We start from the raw sequence: 23,815 nt of genomic DNA, 5'->3' as shown, positions 1-23,815 counted from the left end.
GTTCCTCAACCTCATGGAGGGTTCCTCCACCTCAGGGAGGGTTTCCTCCACCTCAAGGGTTCCTCAATCTCAAGGAGGGTTCCTCCACCTCAGGGAGGGTTTCCTCCACCTCAAGGGTTCCTCAATCTCAAGGAGGGTTCCTCCACCTCAAGGAGGGTTCCTCCACCTCAAGAGTTCCTCCACCTCAGGGAGGGTTTCCTCCACCTCAAGAGTTCCTCAATCTCAGGGAGGGTTCCTCCACCTCAGGGAGGGTTCCTCCACCTCAAGGGTTCCTCAATCTCAAGGAGGGTTCCTCCACCTCAAGGAGGATTTCCTCCACCTCAAGAGTTCCTCAATCTCAGGGAGGGTTCCTCCACCTCAAGAGTTCCTCAATCTCAAGGAGGGTTCCTCCACCTCAAGAGTTCCTCAACCTCATGGAGGTTTCCTCCAACTCAAGAGTTCCTCAATCTCAAGGAGGGTTCCTCCACCTCAAGGGTTCCTCAATCTCAAGGAGGGTTCCTCCACCTCAAGAGTTCCTCAACCTCATGGAGGTTTCCTCCAACTCAAGAGTTCCTCAATCTCAAGGAGGGTTCCTCCACCTCAAGGGTTCCTCAATCTCAAGGAGGGTTCCTCCACCTCAAGAGTTCCTCAACCTCATGGAGGGTTCCTCCACCTCAAGGGTTCCTCAATCTCAAGGAGGGTTCCTCCACCTCAGGGAGGGCTCCCCCACCTCAGGGAGGGCTCCCCCACCACCCAGGAGGGCTCCCCCACCCACCAGAAGATGCGGCTGAGGAGCAGGGCGGCGTAGTCGCGGAGGGTCCAGTGGTCGTTGAGGGGGTTGATGGAGGCGGCCAGGGGCTCCAGGGTGCAGTAGATGACGCTGGAGATGAGGCTGCGGACGTAGGAGCCCAGGCAGAGGAAGGGGTTGAGGATCAGGCTGCGGGCGACGTGCAGCAGGCGGCTCAGCTGCTCCAGGTCGTGGCTCACAGACTTCACCTGCCGGGAGGGACAGCAGAGGAGGGCCTCAGGGGGACAGCAGGGGGACAGCAGAGGGACAGCAGAGGGACAGCAGAGGGGACAGCAGAGGGACAGCTGAGGGACAGCAGAGGGGAGAGCAGAGGGGAGAGCAGAGGGGACAGCAGAGGGACAGCTGAGGGACAGCAGGGGGACAGCAGAGGGACAGCAGAGGGGACAGCTGAGGGACAGCTGAGGGACAGCAGAGGGACAGCAGAGGGACAGCTGAGGGACAGCAGGGGGACAGCAGAGGGACAGCAGAGGGACAGCTGAGGGACAGCTGAGGGACAGCTGAGGGACAGCTGAGGGACAGCAGAGGGACAGCAGAGGGACAGCAGAGGGACAGCTGAGGGACAGCTGAGGGACAGCAGAGGGACAGCTGAGGGACAGCAGAGGGACAGCAGAGGGACAGCAGAGGGGACAGCAGAGGGGACAGCAGAGGGACAGCAGAGGGACAGCAGAGGGACAGCTGAGGGACAGCTGAGGGACAGCAGAGGGACAGCAGAGGGACAGCAGAGGGACAGCAGAGGGACAGCTGAGGGACAGCTGAGGGACAGCTGAGGGACAGCTGAGGGACAGCAGAGGGGACAGCAGAGGGGACAGCAGAGGGACAGCAGAGGGACAGCAGAGGGACAGCAGAGGGACAGCAGAGGGACAGCAGAGGGACAGCAGAGGGACAGCAGAGGGACAGCAGAGGGACAGCAGAGGGACAGCTGAGGGACAGCAGAGGGGACAGCAGAGGGGACAGCAGAGGGACAGCAGAGGGACAGCTGAGGGACAGCTGAGGGACAGCTGAGGGACAGCTGAGGGACAGCTGAGGGACAGCTGAGGGACAGCAGAGGGACAGCAGAGGGACAGCTGAGGGACAGCAGAGGGACAGCAGAGGGACAGCAGAGGGGACAGCAGAGGGACAGCAGAGGGACAGCAGAGGGACAGCTGAGGGACAGCAGAGGGACAGCAGGGGGACAGCAGGGGGACAGCAGAGGGACAGCAGAGGGACAGCAGAGGGACAGCTGAGGGACAGCTGAGGGACAGCAGAGGGGACAGCAGGGGGACAGCAGAGGGACAGCAGAGGGACAGCAGAGGGACAGCTGAGGGACAGCAGAGGGACAGCAGAGGGACAGCAGAGGGACAGCAGAGGGGACAGCAGGGGGACAGCAGAGGGACAGCAGAGGGACAGCAGAGGGACAGCAGAGGGACAGCAGAGGGACAGCAGAGGGACAGCAGAGGGACAGCTGAGGGACAGCAGAGGGACAGCAGAGGGACAGCAGAGGGACAGCAGAGGGACAGCAGAGGGGACAGCTGAGGGACAGCTGAGGGACAGCTGAGGGACAGCAGAGGGACAGCAGAGGGACAGCAGAGGGACAGCAGAGGGACAGCAGAGGGACAGCAGAGGGACAGCAGAGGGACAGCAGAGGGACAGCAGAGGGACAGCAGAGGGACAGCAGAGGGACAGCAGAGGGACAGCAGAGGGACAGCAGGGGGACAGCTGAGGGACAGCAGAGGGACAGCAGAGGGACAGCAGAGGGACAGCAGAGGGACAGCAGAGGGACAGCAGAGGGACAGCAGAGGGACAGCTGAGGGACAGCAGAGGGACAGCAGAGGGACAGCAGAGGGACAGCAGAGGGACAGCAGAGGGACAGCTGAGGGACAGCAGAGGGACAGCTGAGGGACAGCAGAGGGACAGCAGAGGGACAGCAGAGGGACAGCAGAGGGACAGCAGAGGGACAGCTGAGGGACAGCAGAGGGACAGCTGAGGGACAGCAGAGGGACAGCAGAGGGACAGCAGAGTGACAGCAGAGGGACAGCAGAGGGACAGCAGAGGGACAGCAGAGGGACAGCAGAGGGACAGCTGAGGGACAGCAGAGGGACAGCAGAGGGACAGCAGAGGGACAGCTGAGGGACAGCAGAGGGACAGCAGAGGGACAGCAGAGGGACAGCAGAGGGACAGCTGAGGGACAGCAGAGGGACAGCAGAGGGACAGCAGAGGGACAGCAGAGGGACAGCTGAGGGACAGCAGAGGGACAGCAGAGGGACAGCAGAGGGACAGCTGAGGGACAGCTGAGGGACAGCAGAGGGACAGCAGGGGGACAGCTGAGGGACAGCAGAGGGACAGCTGAGGGACAGCAGAGGGACAGCAGAGGGACAGCAGAGGGACAGCTGAGGGACAGCAGAGGGACAGCTGAGGGACAGCTGAGGGACAGCAGAGGGACAGCAGAGGGACAGCAGAGGGACAGCAGAGGGACAGCAGAGGGACAGCAGAGAGACAGCAGAGGGACAGCTGAGGGACAGCTGAGGGACAGCAGAGGGACAGCAGAGGGACAGCAGAGGGACAGCAGAGGGACAGCTGAGGGACAGCAGAGGGACAGCAGAGGGACAGCTGAGGGACAGCAGAGAGACAGCAGAGGGACAGCAGAGGGACAGCAGAGGGACAGCAGAGGGACAGCAGAGGGACAGCTGAGGGACAGCAGAGAGACAGCTGAGGGACAGCTGAGGGACAGCTGAGGGACAGCTGAGGGACAGCAGAGGGACAGCAGAGGGACAGCTGAGGGACAGCTGAGGGACAGCAGAGGGACAGCAGAGGGACAGCTGAGGGACAGCAGAGGGACAGCTGAGGGACAGCAGAGGGACAGCTGAGGGACAGCAGAGGGACAGCAGAGGGACAGCAGAGGGACAGCAGAGGGACAGCAGAGGGACAGCAGAGGGACAGCTGAGGGACAGCTGAGGGACAGCTGAGGGACAGCTGAGGGACAGCAGAGGGACAGCAGAGGGACAGCTGAGGGACAGCTGAGGGACAGCTGAGGGACAGCAGAGGGACAGCAGAGGGACAGCTGAGGGACAGCTGAGGGACAGCTGAGGGACAGCAGAGGGACAGCAGAGGGACAGCTGAGGGACAGCTGAGGGACAGCTGAGGGACAGCAGAGGGACAGCTGAGGGACAGCAGAGAGACAGCAGGGGGACAGCAGAGGGACAGCAGAGGGGACAGCAGAGGGACAGCAGAGGGACAGCTGAGGGACAGCTGAGGGACAGCAGAGGGACAGCAGAGGGACAGCAGAGGGACAGCAGAGGGACAGCAGAGGGACAGCAGAGGGACAGCAGAGGGACAGCTGAGGGACAGCTGAGGGACAGCAGAGGGACAGCTGAGGGACAGCAGAGGGACAGCTGAGGGACAGCAGAGGGACAGCAGAGGGACAGCAGAGGGACAGCAGAGGGACAGCAGAGGGACAGCAGAGGGACAGCAGAGGGACAGCAGAGGGACAGCAGAGGGACAGCAGAGGGACAGCTGAGGGACAGCTGAGGGACAGCAGAGGGACAGCAGAGGGACAGCAGAGGGACAGCTGAGGGACAGCAGAGGGACAGCTGAGGGACAGCAGAGGGACAGCAGAGGGACAGCAGAGAGACAGCAGGGGGCAGCGAGGGACAGCAGAGGGACAGCAGAGGGACAGCAGAGGGACAGCAGAGGGACAGCAGAGGGACAGCTGAGGGGACAGCTGAGGGGACAGCTGAGGGGACAGCTGAGGGACAGCAGAGGGACAGCTGAGGGGACAGCTGAGGGGACAGCTGAGGGACAGCAGAGGGACAGCAGAGGGACAGCAGAGGGACAGCAGAGGGGACAGCAGAGGGGACAGCAGAGGGACAGCAGAGGGACAGCAGAGGGACAGCAGAGGGACAGCAGAGGGACAGCAGAGGGGACAGCAGAGGGACAGCAGAGGGACAGCTGAGGGACAGCAGAGGGACAGCAGAGGGACAGCAGAGGGACAGCAGAGGGACAGCAGAGGGACAGCTGAGGGACAGCAGAGGGACAGCTGAGGGACAGCAGAGGGACAGCAGAGGGACAGCAGAGGGACAGCAGAGGGACAGCTGAGGGACAGCAGAGGGACAGCAGAGGGACAGCTGAGGGACAGCAGAGGGGACAGCTGAGGGACAGCTGAGGGACAGCTGAGGGACAGCTGAGGGACAGCTGAGGGACAGCAGAGGGACAGCTGAGGGACAGCAGAGGGACAGCAGAGGGACAGCAGAGGGACAGCAGAGGGACAGCTGAGGGACAGCTGAGGGACAGCTGAGGGACAGCTGAGGGACAGCTGAGGGACAGCTGAGGCACCACCAAAGCAAGCTGGAGGAGCTCAAGGAGAGAACTTCAAGTGGAGAAACTCAGCTGGAGAACCTCAAGAGAAGAACCTCCAAGAAGAAGCTCAAGAAGAAAACCTCAACTAGAGACCCCCAACTAGAGACCCTCAACATGGAGACCCTCAACTAGAGACCCCCAACTAGAGACCCCCAACTAGAGACCCCCAACATGGAGACCCTCAACTAGAGACCCCCAACTAGAGACCCTCAACTAGAGACCCCCAACTAGAGACCCCCAACTAGAGACCCTCAACTAGAGACCCCCAACTAGAGACCCCCAACTAGAGACCCTCAACTAGAGACCCTCAACTAGAGACCCCCAACTAGAGACCCTCAACTAGAGACCCCCAACTAGAGACCCCCAACTAGAGACCCCCAACATGGAGACCCTCAACATGGAGACCCTCAACATGGAGACCCCCAACTAGAGACCCTCAACTAGAGACCCTCAACATGGAGACCCTCAACTAGAGACCCTCAACTAGAGACCCTCAACTAGAGACCCTCAACATGGAGACCCTCAACATGGAGACTCTCAACTAGAGACCCTCAACATGGAGACCCTCAACATGGAGACCCTCAACATGGAGACCCTCAACTAGAGACCCCCAACTAGAGACCCTCAACATGGAGACCCTCAACATGGAGACCCTCAACATGGAGACTCTCAACTAGAGACCCTCAACATGGAGACCCTCAACATGGAGACCCTCAACTAGAGACCCTCAACTAGAGACCCTCAACTAGAGACCCCCAACTAGAGACCCTCAAAATGGAGACCCCCAACTAGAGACCCTCAACTGAGCACCACCAGAACCAAACTGGAGAACCTCAACTGGAGAACCTCCAAGGAGAAGCTCTAAGGAGAAGCTCCAAGGAGAAGCTCCAAGGAGAAGCTCCAAGGAGAAGCTCTAAGGAGAAGCTCTAAGGAGAAGCTCCAAGGAGAAGCTCTAAGGAGAAGCTCCAAGGAGAAGCTCCAAGGAGAAGCTCCAAGGAGAAGCTCCAAGGAGAAGCTCCAAGGAAAAGCTCAAGTGGAAAAGCTCAGCTGGAGAACCTCAAGAAGAGAACTCCAAGGAGAACCTCAACTGGAGAACCTCAACTGAACACCACCAGAACCAAACTGGAGGAGCTCAAGGGGGGGAACTTCAACTGGAAACCTCCATTAGAAAACCTCCAAGAAGAACCTCAAAAGAGAAGCTCCAAGGAGAAGCTCAAGTGGAGAACCTCAGCTGGAGAGCTTCAACTGGAGAGCCTAAACCGAAGAACCTCAAGTGGAGAACTTCAAGGAGAACTTTTAACTGGAGACCCTCAGCTGGAGAACCTCAACTGAGCACCACCAGAACTGAACTGGAGAACTTTTAACTGGAGAACCTCAACTGGAGAACCCCAACTGGAGAACCCCAACTGGAGAACCCCAACTGGAGAGCCTCAACTGGAGAGCCTCAACTGGAGAACCCCAACTGGAGAGCCTCAACTGGAGAACCCCAACTGGAGAACCCCAACTGGAGAACCCCAACTGGAGAGCCTCAACTGGAGAGCCTCAACTGGAGAACCCCAACTGGAGAGCCTCAACTGGAGAGCCTCAACTGGAGAACCTCAACGAGGAGCTAAATGGAAGAACCTCAACTGGAGAACCTCAACTGGAGAGCCTCAACTGGAGAGCCTCAACTGGAGAACCTCAACTGGAGAACCTCAACGAGGAGCTAAATGGAAGAACCTCAACTGGAGAACCTCAACTGGAGAACCTCAACTGGAGAACCTCAACTTAGAAGGAACCTCAACTGGAGAACCTCAACTGGAGAACCTCTACTGGAGAACCTCAACTGGAGAGCCTCAACTGGAGAACCTCAACTGGAGAGCCTCAACTGGAGAACCTCAACGAGGAGCTAAATGGAAGAACCTCAACTGGAGAACCTCAACTGGAGAACCCCAACTGGAGAACCCCAACTGGAGAACCCCAACTGGAGAGCCTCAACTGGAGAGCCTCAACTGGAGAACCCCAACTGGAGAACCCCAACTGGAGAGCCTCAACTGGAGAACCCCAACTGGAGAACCCCAACTGGAGAACCCCAACTGGAGAGCCTCAACTGGAGAGCCTCAACTGCAGAGCCTCAACTGGAGAACCCCAACTGGAGAGCCTCAACTGACCACCCCCAACACCAACCTGAAGAACCTCAACTGGAGAACCTCCAAAGAGAAGCTGAAGAGGAGAACCTCAGCTAGAGAACCTCAGCTGAAGAGCCTCCAAGGAGAAGCTCAACTGGAGAAGGTCCACCTTGGAGGACCACACTCACCCCACTGACCACGTAGACGAAGTAAGGCAGGAGAGCAGCGATCTTGGAGTTGGTCTGGAGGTCCTGGAGGGCCACCTAAAAGGGCAAGGTTGGTGGTGGACCTCCAGCCTCACCTCCCTCCGACCCAAGGTCCCCATGGAACCCAACCAGACCTCAGCAGAGCCCTTGGGCTGGTGGTGGACCTCCATCTCCACCTCACTACAGACCTTGGGTGGGTGGTGGACCTCCATCCTCACCTCACTACAGACCTTGGGTGGGTGGTGGACCTCCATCCTCACCTCACTACAGACCTTGGGCTGGTGGTGGACCTCCATCCCCACCTCACTACAGACCTTGGGCTGCTGGTGGACCTCCATCCTCACCTCACTACAGACCTTGGGCTGCTGGTGGACCTCCATCCCCACCTCACTACAGACCTTGGGTGGGTGGTGGACCTCCATCCCCACCTCACTACAGACCTTGGGTGGGTGGTGGACCTCCATCCCCACCTCACTACAGACCTTGGGTGGGTGGTGGACCTCCATCCCCACCTCACTACAGACCTTGGGCTGCTGGTGGACCTCCATCCTCACCTCACTACAGACCTTGGGTGGGTGGTGGACCTCCATCCTCACCTCACTACAGACCTTGGGTGGGTGGTGGACCTCCATCCCCACCTCACTACAGACCTTGGGTGGGTGGTGGACCTCCATCCTCACCTCACTACAGACCTTGGGCTGCTGGTGGACCTCCATCCCCACCTCACTACAGACCTTGGGTGGGTGGTGGACCTCCATCCTCACCTCACTACAGACCTTGGGTGGGTGGTGGACCTCCATCCTCACCTCACTACAGACCTTGGGCTGCTGGTGGACCTCCATCCCCACCTCACTACAGACCTTGGGCTGCTGGTGGACCTCCATCCCCACCTCACTACAGACCTTGGGTGGGTGGTGGACCTCCATCCTCACCTCACTACAGACCTTGGGTGGGTGGTGGACCTCCATCCCCACCTCACTACAGACCTTGGGCTGCTGGTGGACCTCCATCCCCACCTCACTACAGACCTTGGGCTGGTGGTGGACCTCCATCCCCACCTCACTACAGACCTTGGGCTGCTGGTGGACCTCCATCCTCACCTCACTACAGACCTTGGGCTGCTGGTGGACCTCCATCCCCACCTCACTACAGACCTTGGGTGGGTGGTGGACCTCCATCCTCACCTCACTACAGACCTTGGGCTGCTGGTGGACCTCCATCCCCACCTCACTACAGACCTTGGGTGGGTGGTGGACCTCCATCCCCACCTCAATACAGACCTTGGGTGGGTGGTGGACCTCCATCCCCACCTCACTACAGACCTTGGGTGGGTGGTGGACCTCCATCCCCACCTCACTACAGACCTTGGGCTGCTGGTGGACCTCCATCCCCACCTCACTACAGACCTTGGGCTGGTGGTGGACCTCCATCCCCACCTCACTACAGACCTTGGGCTGCTGGTGGACCTCCATCCTCACCTCACTACAGACCTTGGGCTGCTGGTGGACCTCCATCCCCACCTCACTACAGACCTTGGGTGGGTGGTGGACCTCCATCCCCACCTCACTACAGACCTTGGGCTGCTGGTGGACCTCCATCCCCACCTCACTACAGACCTTGGGCTGCTGGTGGACCTCCATCCTCACCTCACTACAGACCTTGGGCTGGTGGTGGACCTCCATCCCCACCTCACTACAGACCTTGGGTGGGTGGTGGACCTCCATCCCCACCTCACTACAGACCTTGGGTGGGTGGTGGACCTCCATCCCCACCTCACTACAGACCTTGGGCTGGTGGTGGACCTCCATCCCCACCTCACTACAGACCTTGGGCTGCTGGTGGACCTCCATCCCCACCTCACTACAGGCCTTGGCTTGCTGGTGGACCTCCATCCCCACCTCACTACAGACCTTGGGTGGGTGGTGGACCTCCATCCCCACCTCACTACAGACCTTGGGTGGGTGGTGGACCTCCATCCTCACCTCACTACAGACCTTGGGTGGGTGGTGGACCTCCATCCCCACCTCACTACAGACCTTGGGTGGGTGGTGGACCTCCATCCCCACCTCACTACAGACCTTGGGCTGCTGGTGGACCTCCATCCCCACCTCACTACAGACCTTGGGTGGGTGGTGGACCTCCATCCCCACCTCACTACAGACCTTGGGCTGCTGGTGGACCTCCATCCCCACCTCACTACAGACCTTGGGCTGCTGGTGGACCTCCATCCCCACCTCACTACAGACCTTGGGCTGCTGGTGGACCTCCATCCTCACCTCACTACAGACCTTGGGCTGCTGGTGGACCTCCATCCCCACCTCACTACAGACCTTGGGCTGCTGGTGGACCTCCATCCCCACCTCACTACAGACCTTGGGTGGGTGGTGGACCTCCATCCCCACCTCACTACAGACCTTGGGTGGGTGGTGGACCTCCATCCTCACCTCACTACAGACCTTGGGTGGGTGGTGGACCTCCATCCCCACCTCACTACAGACCTTGGGTGGGTGGTGGACCTCCATCCCCACCTCACTACAGACCTTGGGTGGGTGGTGGACCTCCATCCCCACCTCACTACAGACCTTGGGCTGCTGGTGGACCTCCATCCCCACCTCACTACAGACCTTGGGTGGGTGGTGGATCTCCATCCCCACGTCCCAGTGGCACCCAACCAGCCCTTGAGATGCCACCAAACACCTTGGCTTGGTGGTGGACTTCCATCCTCACCTCCCTCCAACCCAAGGTCCCCATGGAACCCAACCAGACCTCAGCAGAGCCCTTGGGCTGGTGGTGGACCTCCATCCCCACCTCACTACAGACCTTGGGTGGGTGGTGGACCTCCATCCCCACCTCACTACAGACCTTGGGCTGCTGGTGGACCTCCATCCCCACCTCACTACAGACCTTGGGCTGCTGGTGGACCTCCATCCTCACCTCACTACAGACCTTGGGCTGCTGGTGGACCTCCATCCCCACCTCACTACAGACCTTGGGCTGCTGGTGGACCTCCATCCCCACCTCACTACAGACCTTGGGCTGCTGGTGGACCTCCATCCCCACCTCACTACAGACCTTGGGCTGCTGGTGGACCTCCATCCTCACCTCACTACAGACCTTGGGTGGGTGGTGGACCTCCATCCCCACATCCCAGTGGCACCCAACCAGCCCTTGAGATGCCACCAAACACCTTGGCTTGGTGGTGGACTTCCATCCTCACCTCCCTCCAACCCAAGGTCCCCATGGAACCCAACCAGACCTCAGCAGAGCCCTTGGGCTGGTGGTGGACCTCCATCCCCACCTCACTACAGACCTTGGGTGGGTGGTGGACCTCCATCCCCACCTCACTACAGACCTTGGGCTGCTGGTGGACCTCCATCCCCACCTCACTACAGACCTTGGGCTGCTGGTGGACCTCCATCCTCACCTCACTACAGACCTTGGGCTGCTGGTGGACCTCCATCCCCACCTCACTACAGACCTTGGGCTGCTGGTGGACCTCCATCCCCACCTCACTACAGACCTTGGGTGGGTGGTGGACCTCCATCCCCACCTCACTACAGACCTTGGGTGGGTGGTGGACCTCCATCCCCACCTCACTACAGACCTTGGGCTGCTGGTGGACCTCCATCCTCACCTCACTACAGACCTTGGGTGGGTGGTGGACCTCCATCCCCACATCCCAGTGGCACCCAACCAGCCCTTGAGATGCCACCAAACACCTTGGCTTGGTGGTGGACTTCCATCCTCACCTCCCTCCAACCCAAGGTCCCCATGGAACCCAACCAGACCTCAGCAGAGCCCTTGGGCTGGTGGTGGACCTCCATCCCCACCTCACTACAGACCTTGGGTGGGTGGTGGACCTCCATCCCCACCTCACTACAGACCTTGGGCTGCTGGTGGACCTCCATCCCCACCTCACTACAGACCTTGGGCTGCTGGTGGACCTCCATCCTCACCTCACTACAGACCTTGGGCTGCTGGTGGACCTCCATCCCCACCTCACTACAGACCTTGGGCTGCTGGTGGACCTCCATCCCCACCTCACTACAGACCTTGGGCTGCTGGTGGACCTCCATCCCCACCTCACTACAGACCTTGGGTGGGTGGTGGACCTCCATCCCCACCTCACTACAGACCTTGGGTGGGTGGTGGACCTCCATCCCCACGTCCCCACCACGGCCAGGGCCGGCCCTGGAGGTCCTGGCAGGAGCAGCTGAGGTCCCCCCCGGGGTCCTCCTCCTCCTCCTCCTCACCTTCATCAGCTGGGGGTCGTCCCCCAGCACAGCTCTGGTCACGTTCTGGTAGTACTTCAGGAGGTCCTCGGTCAAGGTGGAGACAGCACTGGGCACTGGGAGAGGCAACTGGTTGGACTGGGAGGGCACTGGGGAGAACTGGAGGGCACTGGTGGGAACTGGAGGGCACTGGTGGGAACTGGAGGGCACTGGTGGGAACTGGAGGGCACTGGGGAGAACTGGAGGGCACTGGGAGGGCACTGGTTGGGACTGGGAGGCACTGGTTGGGACTGGGAGACACTGGTTGGGACTGGGAGACACTGGTTGGGACTGGGAGGGCGCTGGTTGGACTGGGAGGGGACTGGGAGGGCACTGGTGGGACTGGGAGGTACTGGTAGGGTGTGGGAGGTACTGGTTGGGACTGGGAGGGCACTGGTGGGAACTGGAGGGCACTGGGGAGAACTGGAGGGCACTGGGGAGAACTGGAGGGCACTGGGAGGGCACTGGTTGGGACTGGGAGGCACTGGTTGGGACTGGGAGACACTGGTTGGGACTGGGAGGGCGCTGGTTGGACTGGGAGGGGACTGGGAGGGCACTGGTGGGACTGGGAGGTACTGGTAGGGTGTGGGAGGTACTGGTTGGGACTGGGAGGGCACTGGTGGGAACTGGAGGGCACTGGTGGGAACTGGAGGGCACTGGTGGGAACTGGGAGGCACTGGTGGGAACTGGGAGGCACTGGTTGGGACTGGGAGGCACTGGTTGGGACTGGGAGGGCGCTGGTGGGACTGGGAGGGCGCTGGTGGGACTGGGAGGGGACTGGGAGGTACTGGTTGGGACTGGGAGGTACTGGTTGGGACTGGGAGGCACTGGTGGGAACTGAAGGCGACTGGGAGGCACTGGTGGGAACTGGGAGGCACTGGGGGGAACTGGGAGGCACTGGGGGGACTGGGAGGCACTGGGGGGACTGGGAGGGCACTGGGGGGACTGGGAGGGCACTGGGGGGACTGGGAGGTACTGGGGGGAGTGGGAGGTACTGGTTGGGACTGGGAGGGGACTGGGGGGACTGGGAGGGGACTGGGAGGGCACTGGAGGGGACTGGGAGGGCACTGGTGGGGACTGGGAGGGCACTGGTGGGGACTGGAGGGGACTGGGAGGCACTGGTTGGGACTGGGAGACACTGGTTGGGACTGGGAGACACTCGTTGGGACTGGGAGACACTCGTTGGGACTGGGAGGGTGCTGGTTGGGACTGGGAGGGCGCTGGTTGGGACTGGGAGGGGACTGGGAGGGCACTGGTGGGACTGGGAGGGGACTGGGAGGGCACTGGTGGGACTGGGAGGTACCGGTAGGGTGTGGGAGGTACTGGTTGGGACTGGGAGGGCACTGGTGGGAACTGGGAGGTCACTGGTGGGAACTGGGAGGTCACTGGTGGGAACTGGAGGGCACTGGGGGGACTGGGAGGCACTGGGGGGACTGGGAGGCACTGGTTGGGACTGGGAGGCACTGGTTGGGACTGGGAGGGCGCTGGTGGGACTGGGAGGGCGCTGGTGGGACTGGGAGGGGACTGGGAGGTACTGGTTGGGACTGGGAAGTACTGGTTGGGACTGGGAGGCACTGGTGGGAACTGAAGGGGACTGGGAGGCACTGGTGGGAACTGGGAGGCACTGGGGGGAACTGGGAGGCACTGGGGGGACTGGGAGGTACTGGTTGGGACTGGGAGGGCACTGGGGGGACTGGGAAGCACTGGGAGGCACTGGGAGGTCCTTACCAGATCCCTGTGGTTCAAGGTTGCCTTTGCCATCCAGGTAGGAAACGTGGACTGGAAGGGAAGGAGAAGATGGTGGAGACCATGGAGACCTTCTCCAGAGCTCCCAACCTTGGGTGGAGACCATGGAGACCTTCTCCAGAGCTCCCAACCTTGGGTGGAGACCATGGAGACCTTCTCCAGAGCTCCCAACCTTGGGTGGAGACCATGGAGACCTTCTCCAGAGCTCCCAACCTTGGGTGGAGACCATGGAGACCTTCCCTTGATCTCCTCAAGGTTGAGTGGTGGCCATGAGGACCTCTTGGGTCTCCCCCAAGGTCAGCTGGTGGCCAGCAGATGACTTTGGGTGGTGGCCATGAGGACCTCCTCACCTCTCACCGTGGTCTCAGCACAACCTTTGGGGATGTTGGTGGCCAAGGCCAACTCCACCAGGTTGACCTCTCGGTCCTCCTGGAAGAAGAGGTCTCCATCCTTGATGGTCCTGAAGGGCAAAGAGTCCTGGGAGCCATAGCCACAGACCACCTGCAGAAGACAACCTGCTGGCACCTCCTGGACCTTCTCCATCCCAAATCCACCTCCAGGACCTCCTGCTCCATCCCAAATCCACCTCCTGGACCTCCTCCATCCCAAATCCACCTCCTGGACCTCCTTCTCCATCCCAAATCCACCTCCTGGACCTCCTGCTCCATCCCAAATCCACCTCCTGGACCTCCTGCTCCATCCCAAATCCACCTCCTGGACCTCCTCCATCCCAAATCCACCTCCTGGACCTCCTTCTCCATCCCAAATCCACCTCCTGGACCTCCTGCTCCATCCCAAATCCACCTCCTGGACCTCCTGCTCCATCCCAAATCCATCTCCTGGACCTTCTCCATCCCAAATCCACCTCCTGGACCTTCTCCATCCCAAATCCACCTCCTGGACCTCCTGCTCCATCCCAAATCCACCTCCTGGACCTCCTGCTCCATCCCAAATCCACCTCCTGGACCTTCTCCATCCCAAATCCACCTCCTGGACCTTCTCCATCCCAAATCCACCTCCTGGACCTCCTGCTCCATCCCAAATCCACCTCCAGGACCTTCTCCATCCCAAATCCACCTCCTGGACCTCCTGCTCCATCCCAAATCCACCTCCTGGACCTCCTGCTCCATCCCAAATCCACCTCCTGGACCTCCTCCATCCCAAATCCACCTCCTGGACCTCCTGCTCCATCCCAAATCCACCTCCAGGACCTTCTCCATCCCAAATCCACCTCCTGGACCTCCTGCTCCATCCCAAATCCACCTCCTGGACCTCCTGCTCCATCCCAAATCCACCTCCAGGACCTTCTCCATCCCAAATCCACCTCCTGGACCTCCTGCTCCATCCCAAATCCACCTCCTGGACCTCCTGCTCCATCCCAAATCCACCTCCTGGACCTCCTCCATCCCAAATCCACCTCCTGGACCTCCTCCATCCCAAATCCACCTCCTGGACCTCCTTCTCCATCCCAAATCCACCTCCTGGACCTCCTGCTCCATCCCAAATCCACCTCCTGGACCTCCTGCTCCATCCCAAATCCACCTCCTGGACCTCCTCCATCCCAAATCCACCTCCTGGACCTCCTTCTCCATCCCAAATCCACCTCCTGGACCTCCTGCTCCATCCCAAATCCACCTCCTGGACCTCCTGCTCCATCCCAAATCCACCTCCTGGACCTTCTCCATCCCAAATCCACCTCCTGGACCTTCTCCATCCCAAATCCACCTCCTGGACCTCCTGCTCCATCCCAAATCCACCTCCAGGACCTTCTCCATCCCAAATCCACCTCCTGGACCTCCTGCTCCATCCCAAATCCACCTCCTGGACCTCCTCCATCCCAAATCCACCTCCTGGACCTCCTGCTCCATCCCAAATCCACCTCCAGGACCTTCTCCATCCCAAATCCACCTCCTGGACCTCCTGCTCCATCCCAAATCCACCTCCTGGACCTCCTGCTCCATCCCAAATCCACCTCCAGGACCTTCTCCATCCCAAATCCACCTCCTGGACCTCCTGCTCCATCCCAAATCCACCTCCTGGACCTCCTCCATCCCAAATCCACCTCCTGGACCTCCTCCATCCCAAATCCACCTCCTGGACCTCCTCTCCATCCCAAATCCACCTCCTGGACCTCCTGCTCCATCCCAAATCCACCTCCTGGACCTCCTGCTCCATCCCAAATCCACCTCCTGGACCTTCTCCATCCCAAATCCACCTCCTGGACCTTCTCCATCCCAAATCCACCTCCTGGACCTCCTGCTCCATCCCAAATCCACCTCCTGGACCTCCTGCTCCATCCCAAATCCACCTCCTGGACCTCCTCCATCCCAAATCCACCTCCTGGACCTCCTCCATCCCAAATCCACCTCCAGGACCTCCTGCTCCATCCCAAATCCACCTCCAGGACCTTCTCCATCCCAAATCCACCTCCTGGACCTCCTGCTCCATCCCAAATCCACCTCCTGGACCTCCTGCTCCATCCCAAATCCACCTCCAGCACCTTCTCCATCCCAAATCCACCTCCTGCACCTCCTCCATCCCAAATCCACCTCCTGGACCTCCTGCTCCATCCCAAATCCACCTCCTGGACCTCCTGCTCCATCCCAAATCCACCTCCTGGACCTCCTGCTCCATCCCAAATCCACCTCCTGGACCTCCTGCTCCATCCCAAATCCACCTCCTGGACCTTCTCCATCCCAAATCCACCTCCTGGACCTCCTGCTCCATCCCAAATCCACCTCCTGGACCTCCTGCTCCATCCCAAATCCACCTCCTGGACCTCCTGCTCCATCCCAAATCCACCTCCTGGACCTTCTCCATCCCAAATCCACCTCCTGGACCTCCTGCTCCATCCCAAATCCACCTCCTGGACCTCCTGCTCCATCCCAAATCCACCTCCTGGACCTCCTGCTCCATCCCAAATCCACCTCCTGGACCTCCTCCATCCCAAATCCACCTCCTGGACCTTCTCCATCCCAAATCCACCTCCAGGACCTCCTGCTCCATCCCAAATCCACCTCCTGGACCTCCTCCATCCCAAATCCACCTCCAGGACCTCCTGCTCCATCCCAAATCCACCTCCTGGACCTTCTCCATCCCAAATCCACCTCCAGGACCTTCTCCATCCCAAATCCACCTCCTGGACCTCCTGCTCCATCCCAAATCCACCTCCTGGACCTCCTGCTCCATCCCAAATCCACCTCCTGGACCTCCTCCATCCCAAATCCACCTCCTGGACCTCCTGCTCCATCCCAAATCCACCTCCAGGACCTCCTGCTCCATCCCAAATCCACCTCCTGGACCTCCTGCTCCATCCCAAATCCACCTCCTGGACCTCCTCCATCCCAAATCCACCTCCTGGACCTTCTCCATCCCAAATCCACCTCCTGGACCTTCTCCATCCCAAATCCACCTCCAGGACCTCCTGCTCCATCCCAAATCCACCTCCTGGACCTCCTGCTCCATCCCAAATCCACCTCCAGGACCTTCTCCATCCCAAATCCACCTCCAGGACCTTCTCCATCCCAAATCCACCTCCTGGACCTCCTGCTCCATCCCAAATCCACCTCCTGGACCTCCTCCATCCCAAATCCACCTCCAGGACCTCCTGCTCCATCCCAAATCCACCTCCTGGACCTCCTGCTCCATCCCAAATCCACCTCCTGGACCTCCTGCTCCATCCCAAATCCACCTCCAGGACCTTCTCCATCCCAAATCCACCTCCAGGACCTTCTCCATCCCAAATCCACCTCCTGGACCTCCTGCTCCATCCCAAATCCACCTCCTGGACCTCCTCCATCCCAAATCCACCTCCAGGACCTCCTGCTCCATCCCAAATCCACCTCCTGGACCTCTCTCCATCCATCCAGGACCTCTCCATCCCAAATCCACCTCCTGGACCTCCTCCATCCCAAATCCACCTCCTGGACCTTCTCCATCCCAAATCCACCTCCTGGACCTTCTCCATCCCAAATCCACCTCCTGGACCTCTCTCCATCCACCTCCAGGACCTCTCCATCCACCTCCTGGACCTTCTCCATCCACCAGGACCTCTCCATCCCAAATCCACCTCCTGGACCTCTCCATCCCAAATCCACCTCCAGGACCTTCTCCATCCCAAATCCACCTCCTGGACCTTCTCCATCCCAAATCCACCTCCTGGACCTTCTCCATCCCAAATCCACCTCCTGGACCTTCTCCATCCCAAATCCACCTCCTGGACCTCTCCATCCCAAATCCACCTCCTGGACCTTCTCCATCCCAATCCACCTCCAGGACCTTCTCCATCCCAAATCCACCTCCTGGACCTCCTCCATCCCAAATCCACCTCCTGGACCTTCTCCATCCCAAATCCACCTCCTGGACCTTCTCCATCCCAAATCCACCTCCTGGACCTCCTCCACCTCCAGGACCTTCTCCACCCCCAGGACCTTCTCTACCTCCAGGACCTTCTCTACCTCCAGGACCTTCTCCACCTCCAGGACCTTCTCCACCTCCAGGACCTTCTCCACCCTCAGGACCTTCTCCACCCCAGGACCTTCTCCACCTCCTGGACCTTCTCCACCCCAGGACCTCTCCACCTCCAGGACCTTCTCCACCCCAGGACCTTCTCCACCCCAGGACCTTCTCCACCCCCAGGACCTTCTCCACCCCAGGACCTTCTCCATCCCCAGGACCTTCTCCCCCCCAGGACCTTCTCCACCCCCAGGACCTTCTCCCCCCTGGACCTTCTCCACCCCAGGACCTTCTCCCCCCCAGGACCTTCTCCACCCCAGGACCTTCTCCACCCCCAGGACCTTCTCCACCCCCAGGACCTTCTCCACCCCAGGACCTTCTCCACCCCAGGACCTTCTCCACCCCAGGACCTTCTCCACCCCAGGACCTTCTCCACCCCCAGGACCTTCTCCACCCCCAGGACCTTCTCCCCCCCAGGACCTTCTCCACCCCCAGGACCTTCTCCCCCCCAGGACCTTCTCCACCCCCAGGACCTTCTCCACCCCAGGACCTTCTCCACCCCCAGGACCTTCTCCATCCCCAGGACCTTCTCCACCCCCAGGACCTTCTCCACCCCCAGGACCTTCTCCACCCCAGGACCTTCTCCACCCCCAGGACCTCCTCCACCCCCAGGACCTTCTCCACCCCAGGACCTTCTCCACCCCCAGGACCTTCTCCCCCCCAGGACCTTCTCCACCCCAGGACCTTCTCCCCCCCAGGACCTTCTCCCCCCCAGGACCTTCTCCACCCCAGGACCTTCTCCACCCCAGGACCTTCTCCACCCCCAGGACCTTCTCCCCCCCAGGACCTTCTCCACCCCCAGGACCTTCTCCACCCCAGGACCTTCTCCACCCCAGGACCTTCTCCACCCCAGGACCTTCTCCACCCCAGGACCTTCTCCACCCCAGGACCTTCTCCACCCCCAGGACCTTCTCCACCCCCAGGACCTTCTCCACCCCCAGGACCTTCTCCACCCCAGGACCTTCTCCACCCCAGGACCTTCTCCACCCCAGGACCTTCTCCACCCCCAGGACCTTCTCCACTCCCCAGGACCTTCTCCACCCCCAGGACCTTCTCCATCCCCAGGACCTTCTCCACCCCCAGGACCTTCTCCACCCCAGGACCTTCTCCACCCCCAGGACCTTCTCCATCCCCAGGACCTTCTCCACCCCCAGGACCTTCTCCCCCCCAGGACCTTCTCCATCCCCAGGACCTTCTCCACCCCAGGACCTTCTCCATCCCCAGGACCTTCTCCACCCCAGGACCTTCTCCACCCCCAGGACCTTCTCCACCCCCAGGACCTTCTCCACCCCCAGGACCTTCTCCACCCCAGGACCTTCTCCATCCCCAGGACCTTCTCCACCCCAGGACCTTCTCCCCCCAGGACCTTCTCCACCCCAGGACCTTCTCCATCCCCAGGACCTTCTCCACCCCCAGGACCTTCTCCACCCCAGGACCTTCTCCACCTCCAGGACCTTCTCCACCCCAGGACCTTCTCCACCCCAGGACCTTCTCCACCCCAGGACCTTCTCCCCCCAGGACCTTCTCCACCCCAGGACCTTCTCCACCCCCAGGACCTTCTCCACCCCAGGACCTTCTCCACCCCAGGACCTTCTCCACCTCCAGGACCTTCTCCACCCAGGACCTTCTCCACCCCAGGACCTCTCCATCCCATCTCCACCTCCAGGACCTCCTCCACCTCCAGGACCTTCTCCACCCCCAGGACCTCCTCCACCCCCAGGACCTTCTCCCCCCCAGGACCTTCTCCACCCCCAGGACCTTCTCCCCCCCAGGACCTTCTCCATCCCCAGGACCTTCTCCACCCCCAGGACCTTCTCCACCCCCAGGACCTTCTCCACCCCCAGGACCTTCTCCATCCCCAGGACCTTCTCCACCCCCAGGACCTTCTCCCCCCCAGGACCTTCTCCACCCCCAGGACCTTCTCCACCCCAGGACCTTCTCCCCCCCAGGACCTTCTCCCCCCCAGGACCTTCTCCACCCCCAGGACCTTCTCCCCCCCAGGACCTTCTCCACCCCAGGACCTTCTCCACCCCCAGGACCTTCTCCACCCCAGGACCTTCTCCCCCCCTGGACCTTCTCCACCCCCAGGACCTTCTCCACCCCCAGGACCTTCTCCCCCCCAGGACCTTCTCCACCCCAGGACCTTCTCCCCCCAGGACCTTCTCCACCCCAGGACCTTCTCCACCCCCAGGACCTTCTCCACCCTCCAGGACCTTCTCCCCCAATTCCACCCCAGGACCTTCTCCCCCCCAGGACCTTCTCCCCCCCAGGACCTTCTCCACCCCCAGGACCTTCTCCACCCCCAGGACCTTCTCCCCCCCAGGACCTTCTCCCCCCCAGGACCTTCTCCACCCCCAGGACCTTCTCCCCCCCAGGACCTTCTCCACCCCCAGGACCTTCTCCACCCCCAGGACCTTCTCCCCCCCAGGACCTTCTCCCCCCCAGGACCTTCTCCACCCCAGGACCTTCTCCACCCCCAGGACCTTCTCCCCCCCAGGACCTTCTCCACCCCAGGACCTTCTCCCCCCCAGGACCTTCTCCCCCCCAGGACCTTCTCCACCCCAGGACCTTCTCCACCCCCAGGACCTTCTCCACCCCCAGGACCTTCTCCCCCCCAGGACCTTCTCCACCCCAGGACCTTCTCCACCCCCAGGACCTTCTCCACCCCCAGGACCTTCTCCACCCCCAGGACCTTCTCCATCCCCAGGACCTTCTCCCCCCCAGGACCTTCTCCCCCCCAGGACCTTCTCCACCCCCCAGGACCTTCTCCACCCCCAGGACCTTCTCCCCCCAGGACCTTCTCCCCCCCAGGACCTTCTCCACCCCCAGGACCTTCTCCCCCCCAGGACCTTCTCCACCCCCAGGACCTTCTCCACCCCCAGGACCTTCTCCCCCCCAGGACCTTCTCCCCCCCTGGACCTTCTCCATCCCCAGGACCTTCTCCACCCCAGGACCTTCTCCCCCCCAGGACCTTCTCCACCCCAGGACCTTCTCCCCCCCAGGACCTTCTCCCCCCCTGGACCTTCTCCACCCCAGGACCTTCTCCACCTCCAGGACCTTCTCCATCCCCAGGACCTTCTCCCCCCCAGGACCTCCTCCACCCCCAGGACCTTCTCCCCCCCAGGACCTTCTCCACCCCCAGGACCTTCTCCACCCCCAGGACCTTCTCCACCCCAGGACCTTCTCCATCCCCAGGACCTTCTCCCCCCCAGGACCTTCTCCATCCCCAGGACCTTCTTCCCCCCAGGACCTTCTCCCCCCCAGGACCTTCTCCACCCCCAGGACCTTCTCACCCCCAGGACCTTCTCCACCCCCAGGACCTTCTCCCCCCAGGACCTTCTCCATCCCCAGGACCTTCTCCCCCCTGGACCTTCTCCATCCCCAGGACCTTCTCCCCCCCAGGACCTTCTCCACCCCAGGACCTTCTCCCCCCCTGGACCTTCTCCATCCCCAGGACCTTCTCCATCCCCAGGACCTTCTCCATCCCCAGGACCTTCTCCCCCCCCAGGACCTTCTCCACCCCCAGGACCTTCTCCCCCCCCAGGACCTTCTCCACCCCCAGGACCTTCTCCCCCCCTGGACCTTCTCCATCCCCAGGACCTTCTCCCCCCCAGGACCTTCTCCATCCCCAGGACCTTCTCCCCCCCCAGGACCTTCTCCATCCCCAGGACCTTCTCCCCCCAGAACCTCCTCCACCCCCAGAACCTTCTCCACCTCCAGGACCTTCTCCCCCCCCAGGACCTTCTCCCCCCCAGGACCTTCTCCACCCCCAGGACCTTCTCCATCCCCAGGACCTTCTCCCCCCCAGGACCTTCTCCCCCCCAGAACCTCCTCCACCCCCAGAACCTCCTCCACCTCCAGGACCTTCTCCCCCCCAGGACCTTCTCCACCCCCAGGACCTTCTCCCCCCCAGGACCTTCTCCCCCCCAGGACCTTCTCCACCCCAGGACCTTCTCCCCCCCAGGACCTTCTCCACCCCAGGACCTTCTCCACCCCCAGGACCTTCTCCACCCCCAGGACCTTCTCCCCCCTGGACCTTCTCTCCCCCTGGACCTCTCCCCCTTCCCAGTGGGGCCTCACCTCGACGTTGCTCCAGCGCAGAGCTCGGTTGAAGTCCTCCACAGTCAGCTTCCGGCGCCGGCGGTGCTTGAGGAACTGGGAGCTGTTCTGGGAGGCACTGGGAATGTCACTGGGAGAATGGGAAAGGCTCTGGGAGAACAGGGAGGGAGCTGGGACGGGCTCTGGGAGGCACTGGGAATGTCAGTTGGAGACTGGACAAAGCTCTGGGATAACGGGAAGGGCTTTAGGATAATGGGAGGGGAGCTGGGAGGCACTGGGAACGCCACTGGGAGACTGGGAAGGGCTCTGGGAGAATGGGAAGGGAACTGGGAGCTATTTTGGGAGGCACTGGGAATGTCACTAAGAAACTGGGAAGGGCTCTGGGATAATGGAAAGGGAACTGGGAGCTATTCTGGGAGGCACTGGGAATGTCACTAAGAAACTGGGAAGGGCTCTGGGATAATGGAAAGGGAACTGGGAGCTATTCTGGGAGGCACTGGGAATGTCACTAAGAAACTGGGAAGTGCTCTGGGAGGAAGGAGGAAGGAACTGGGAAGGGAGCTTTGGGAGGCACTGGGGATGTTACTGGAGACTGGAAGGGCTGAGGTAATGGGAATGGAACTGGGAAAATGAAAAAGGCTCTGGGATAATGGAGAGGGAGCTGGGAAGGGAACTGGGATAATGGGAAGGGAACTGGCAGCAGCTATGGGAGACACTGGGAATGTCACTGGGAGACTGGGAAGGGCTCTGGGAGAATGAGAAGGAACTAGGATAATGGGAAGGGAAACTGGGATAACAGGAAGGGAACTAGGAGCTGTTCTGGGAGGCACTGGGAATGGCACTGGCAGACTGGGAAGGGCTTTGAGAGAGTAGCAAGGGAGTTGGGAAGGGCTCTGGGATAACGGAAAGGGCACTGGGAACGGTGCTGGAAGACTGGAAAGGGCTCTGGGAAAGGCACTGGGATAGTGGGAAGGGCTCTGGAATAATGAGAAGGGCACTAGGAATGGCTCTGGGATAACAGGAAGGGCACTGGGAGACTAGGAAAGGCACTGGGAAGGGCACTGGGATAACGGGAAGGGCACTGGGATAACGGGAAGGGCACTGGGCATGGCTCTGGGAGGCTGGGAAAGGCACTGGAATAATGGGAAGGGCTCTGGGAATGGCTCTGGGAGGCTGGGAAAGGTACTGGGATAACGGGAAGGGCTCTGGGAATGGCTCTGGGAGGCCGGAAAGGGCCAACCAGCCACTGGGACACTGGGATTAGGGATCCTGGGGATCCCGGGATGCTGGGATCGAGGCAAACCGGGAACCCCGCGGTGGGGGGCGGGGGACGGACACCTCCCCTCGGCCGCCCTTTACCTGCGTGGCCTCCCGCAGCCGGTAGCAAACGTCCTCGGCCAGCAAAGCGGCGACCTCGTCGCTGAGCTCCAGCCCGGTGCTCTCCGCCATCAGGCGAACCGATTCCCGCGGCAGCTCCACGAAGCGCCGCTCCTCCCGCTCCGACATGGCACCGGAGCGGGGCGCGGAGGGCACCGGAGGAGGCAGGAGGGGACTCGGAGGGGACCGGAGGGACTCGGAAGGGATTCGGAAAGGACTCGGAGGGAAGCAGACGGACTCGGAGACGACTCGGAAAGGATTCGGAGAGGACTCGGAGGGAGTGGGAGGGAAGCAGAGGGACTCGGAGAGGACTCGGAAGGGATTCGGAGAGGAATGGAGGGAATCAGAGGAGATTCGGAGAAGACTCGGAGGGGATCGGAGGGAAACAGAGGGAGTCAGAGAGGGCTCGGAGGG

General features: G+C 61.3%; 1 protein-coding gene across 1 annotated transcript; it reads right to left on the bottom strand.

The window, feature by feature from the left end:
• Positions 1 to 754: 754 nt before the first annotated feature.
• On the bottom strand, positions 755 to 23,530 carry LOC128980432 (TAF6-like RNA polymerase II p300/CBP-associated factor-associated factor 65 kDa subunit 6L; the record flags this gene model as incomplete). The annotated part of the gene is made up of 7 exons (XM_054398907.1): positions 23,384 to 23,530; positions 22,046 to 22,132; positions 13,801 to 13,951; positions 13,433 to 13,483; positions 11,687 to 11,781; positions 7,416 to 7,490; positions 755 to 975 (listed from the first exon to the last, which is right to left on the bottom strand). Coding segments are annotated over exons 1-7 (827 nt in total), but the record flags the coding sequence as incomplete, so codon positions are not given.
• Positions 23,531 to 23,815: the final 285 nt, after the last annotated feature.

This window comes from Indicator indicator, unplaced genomic scaffold (genome assembly GCF_027791375.1).
Source record: "Indicator indicator isolate 239-I01 unplaced genomic scaffold, UM_Iind_1.1 iindUn_scaffold_175, whole genome shotgun sequence".
NCBI classification, from domain to species: Eukaryota; Metazoa; Chordata; class Aves; order Piciformes; family Indicatoridae; genus Indicator; species Indicator indicator.
Note: the sequence above shows the minus strand (reverse complement) of the source record. Positions and strands in the feature narration are given on the sequence as shown.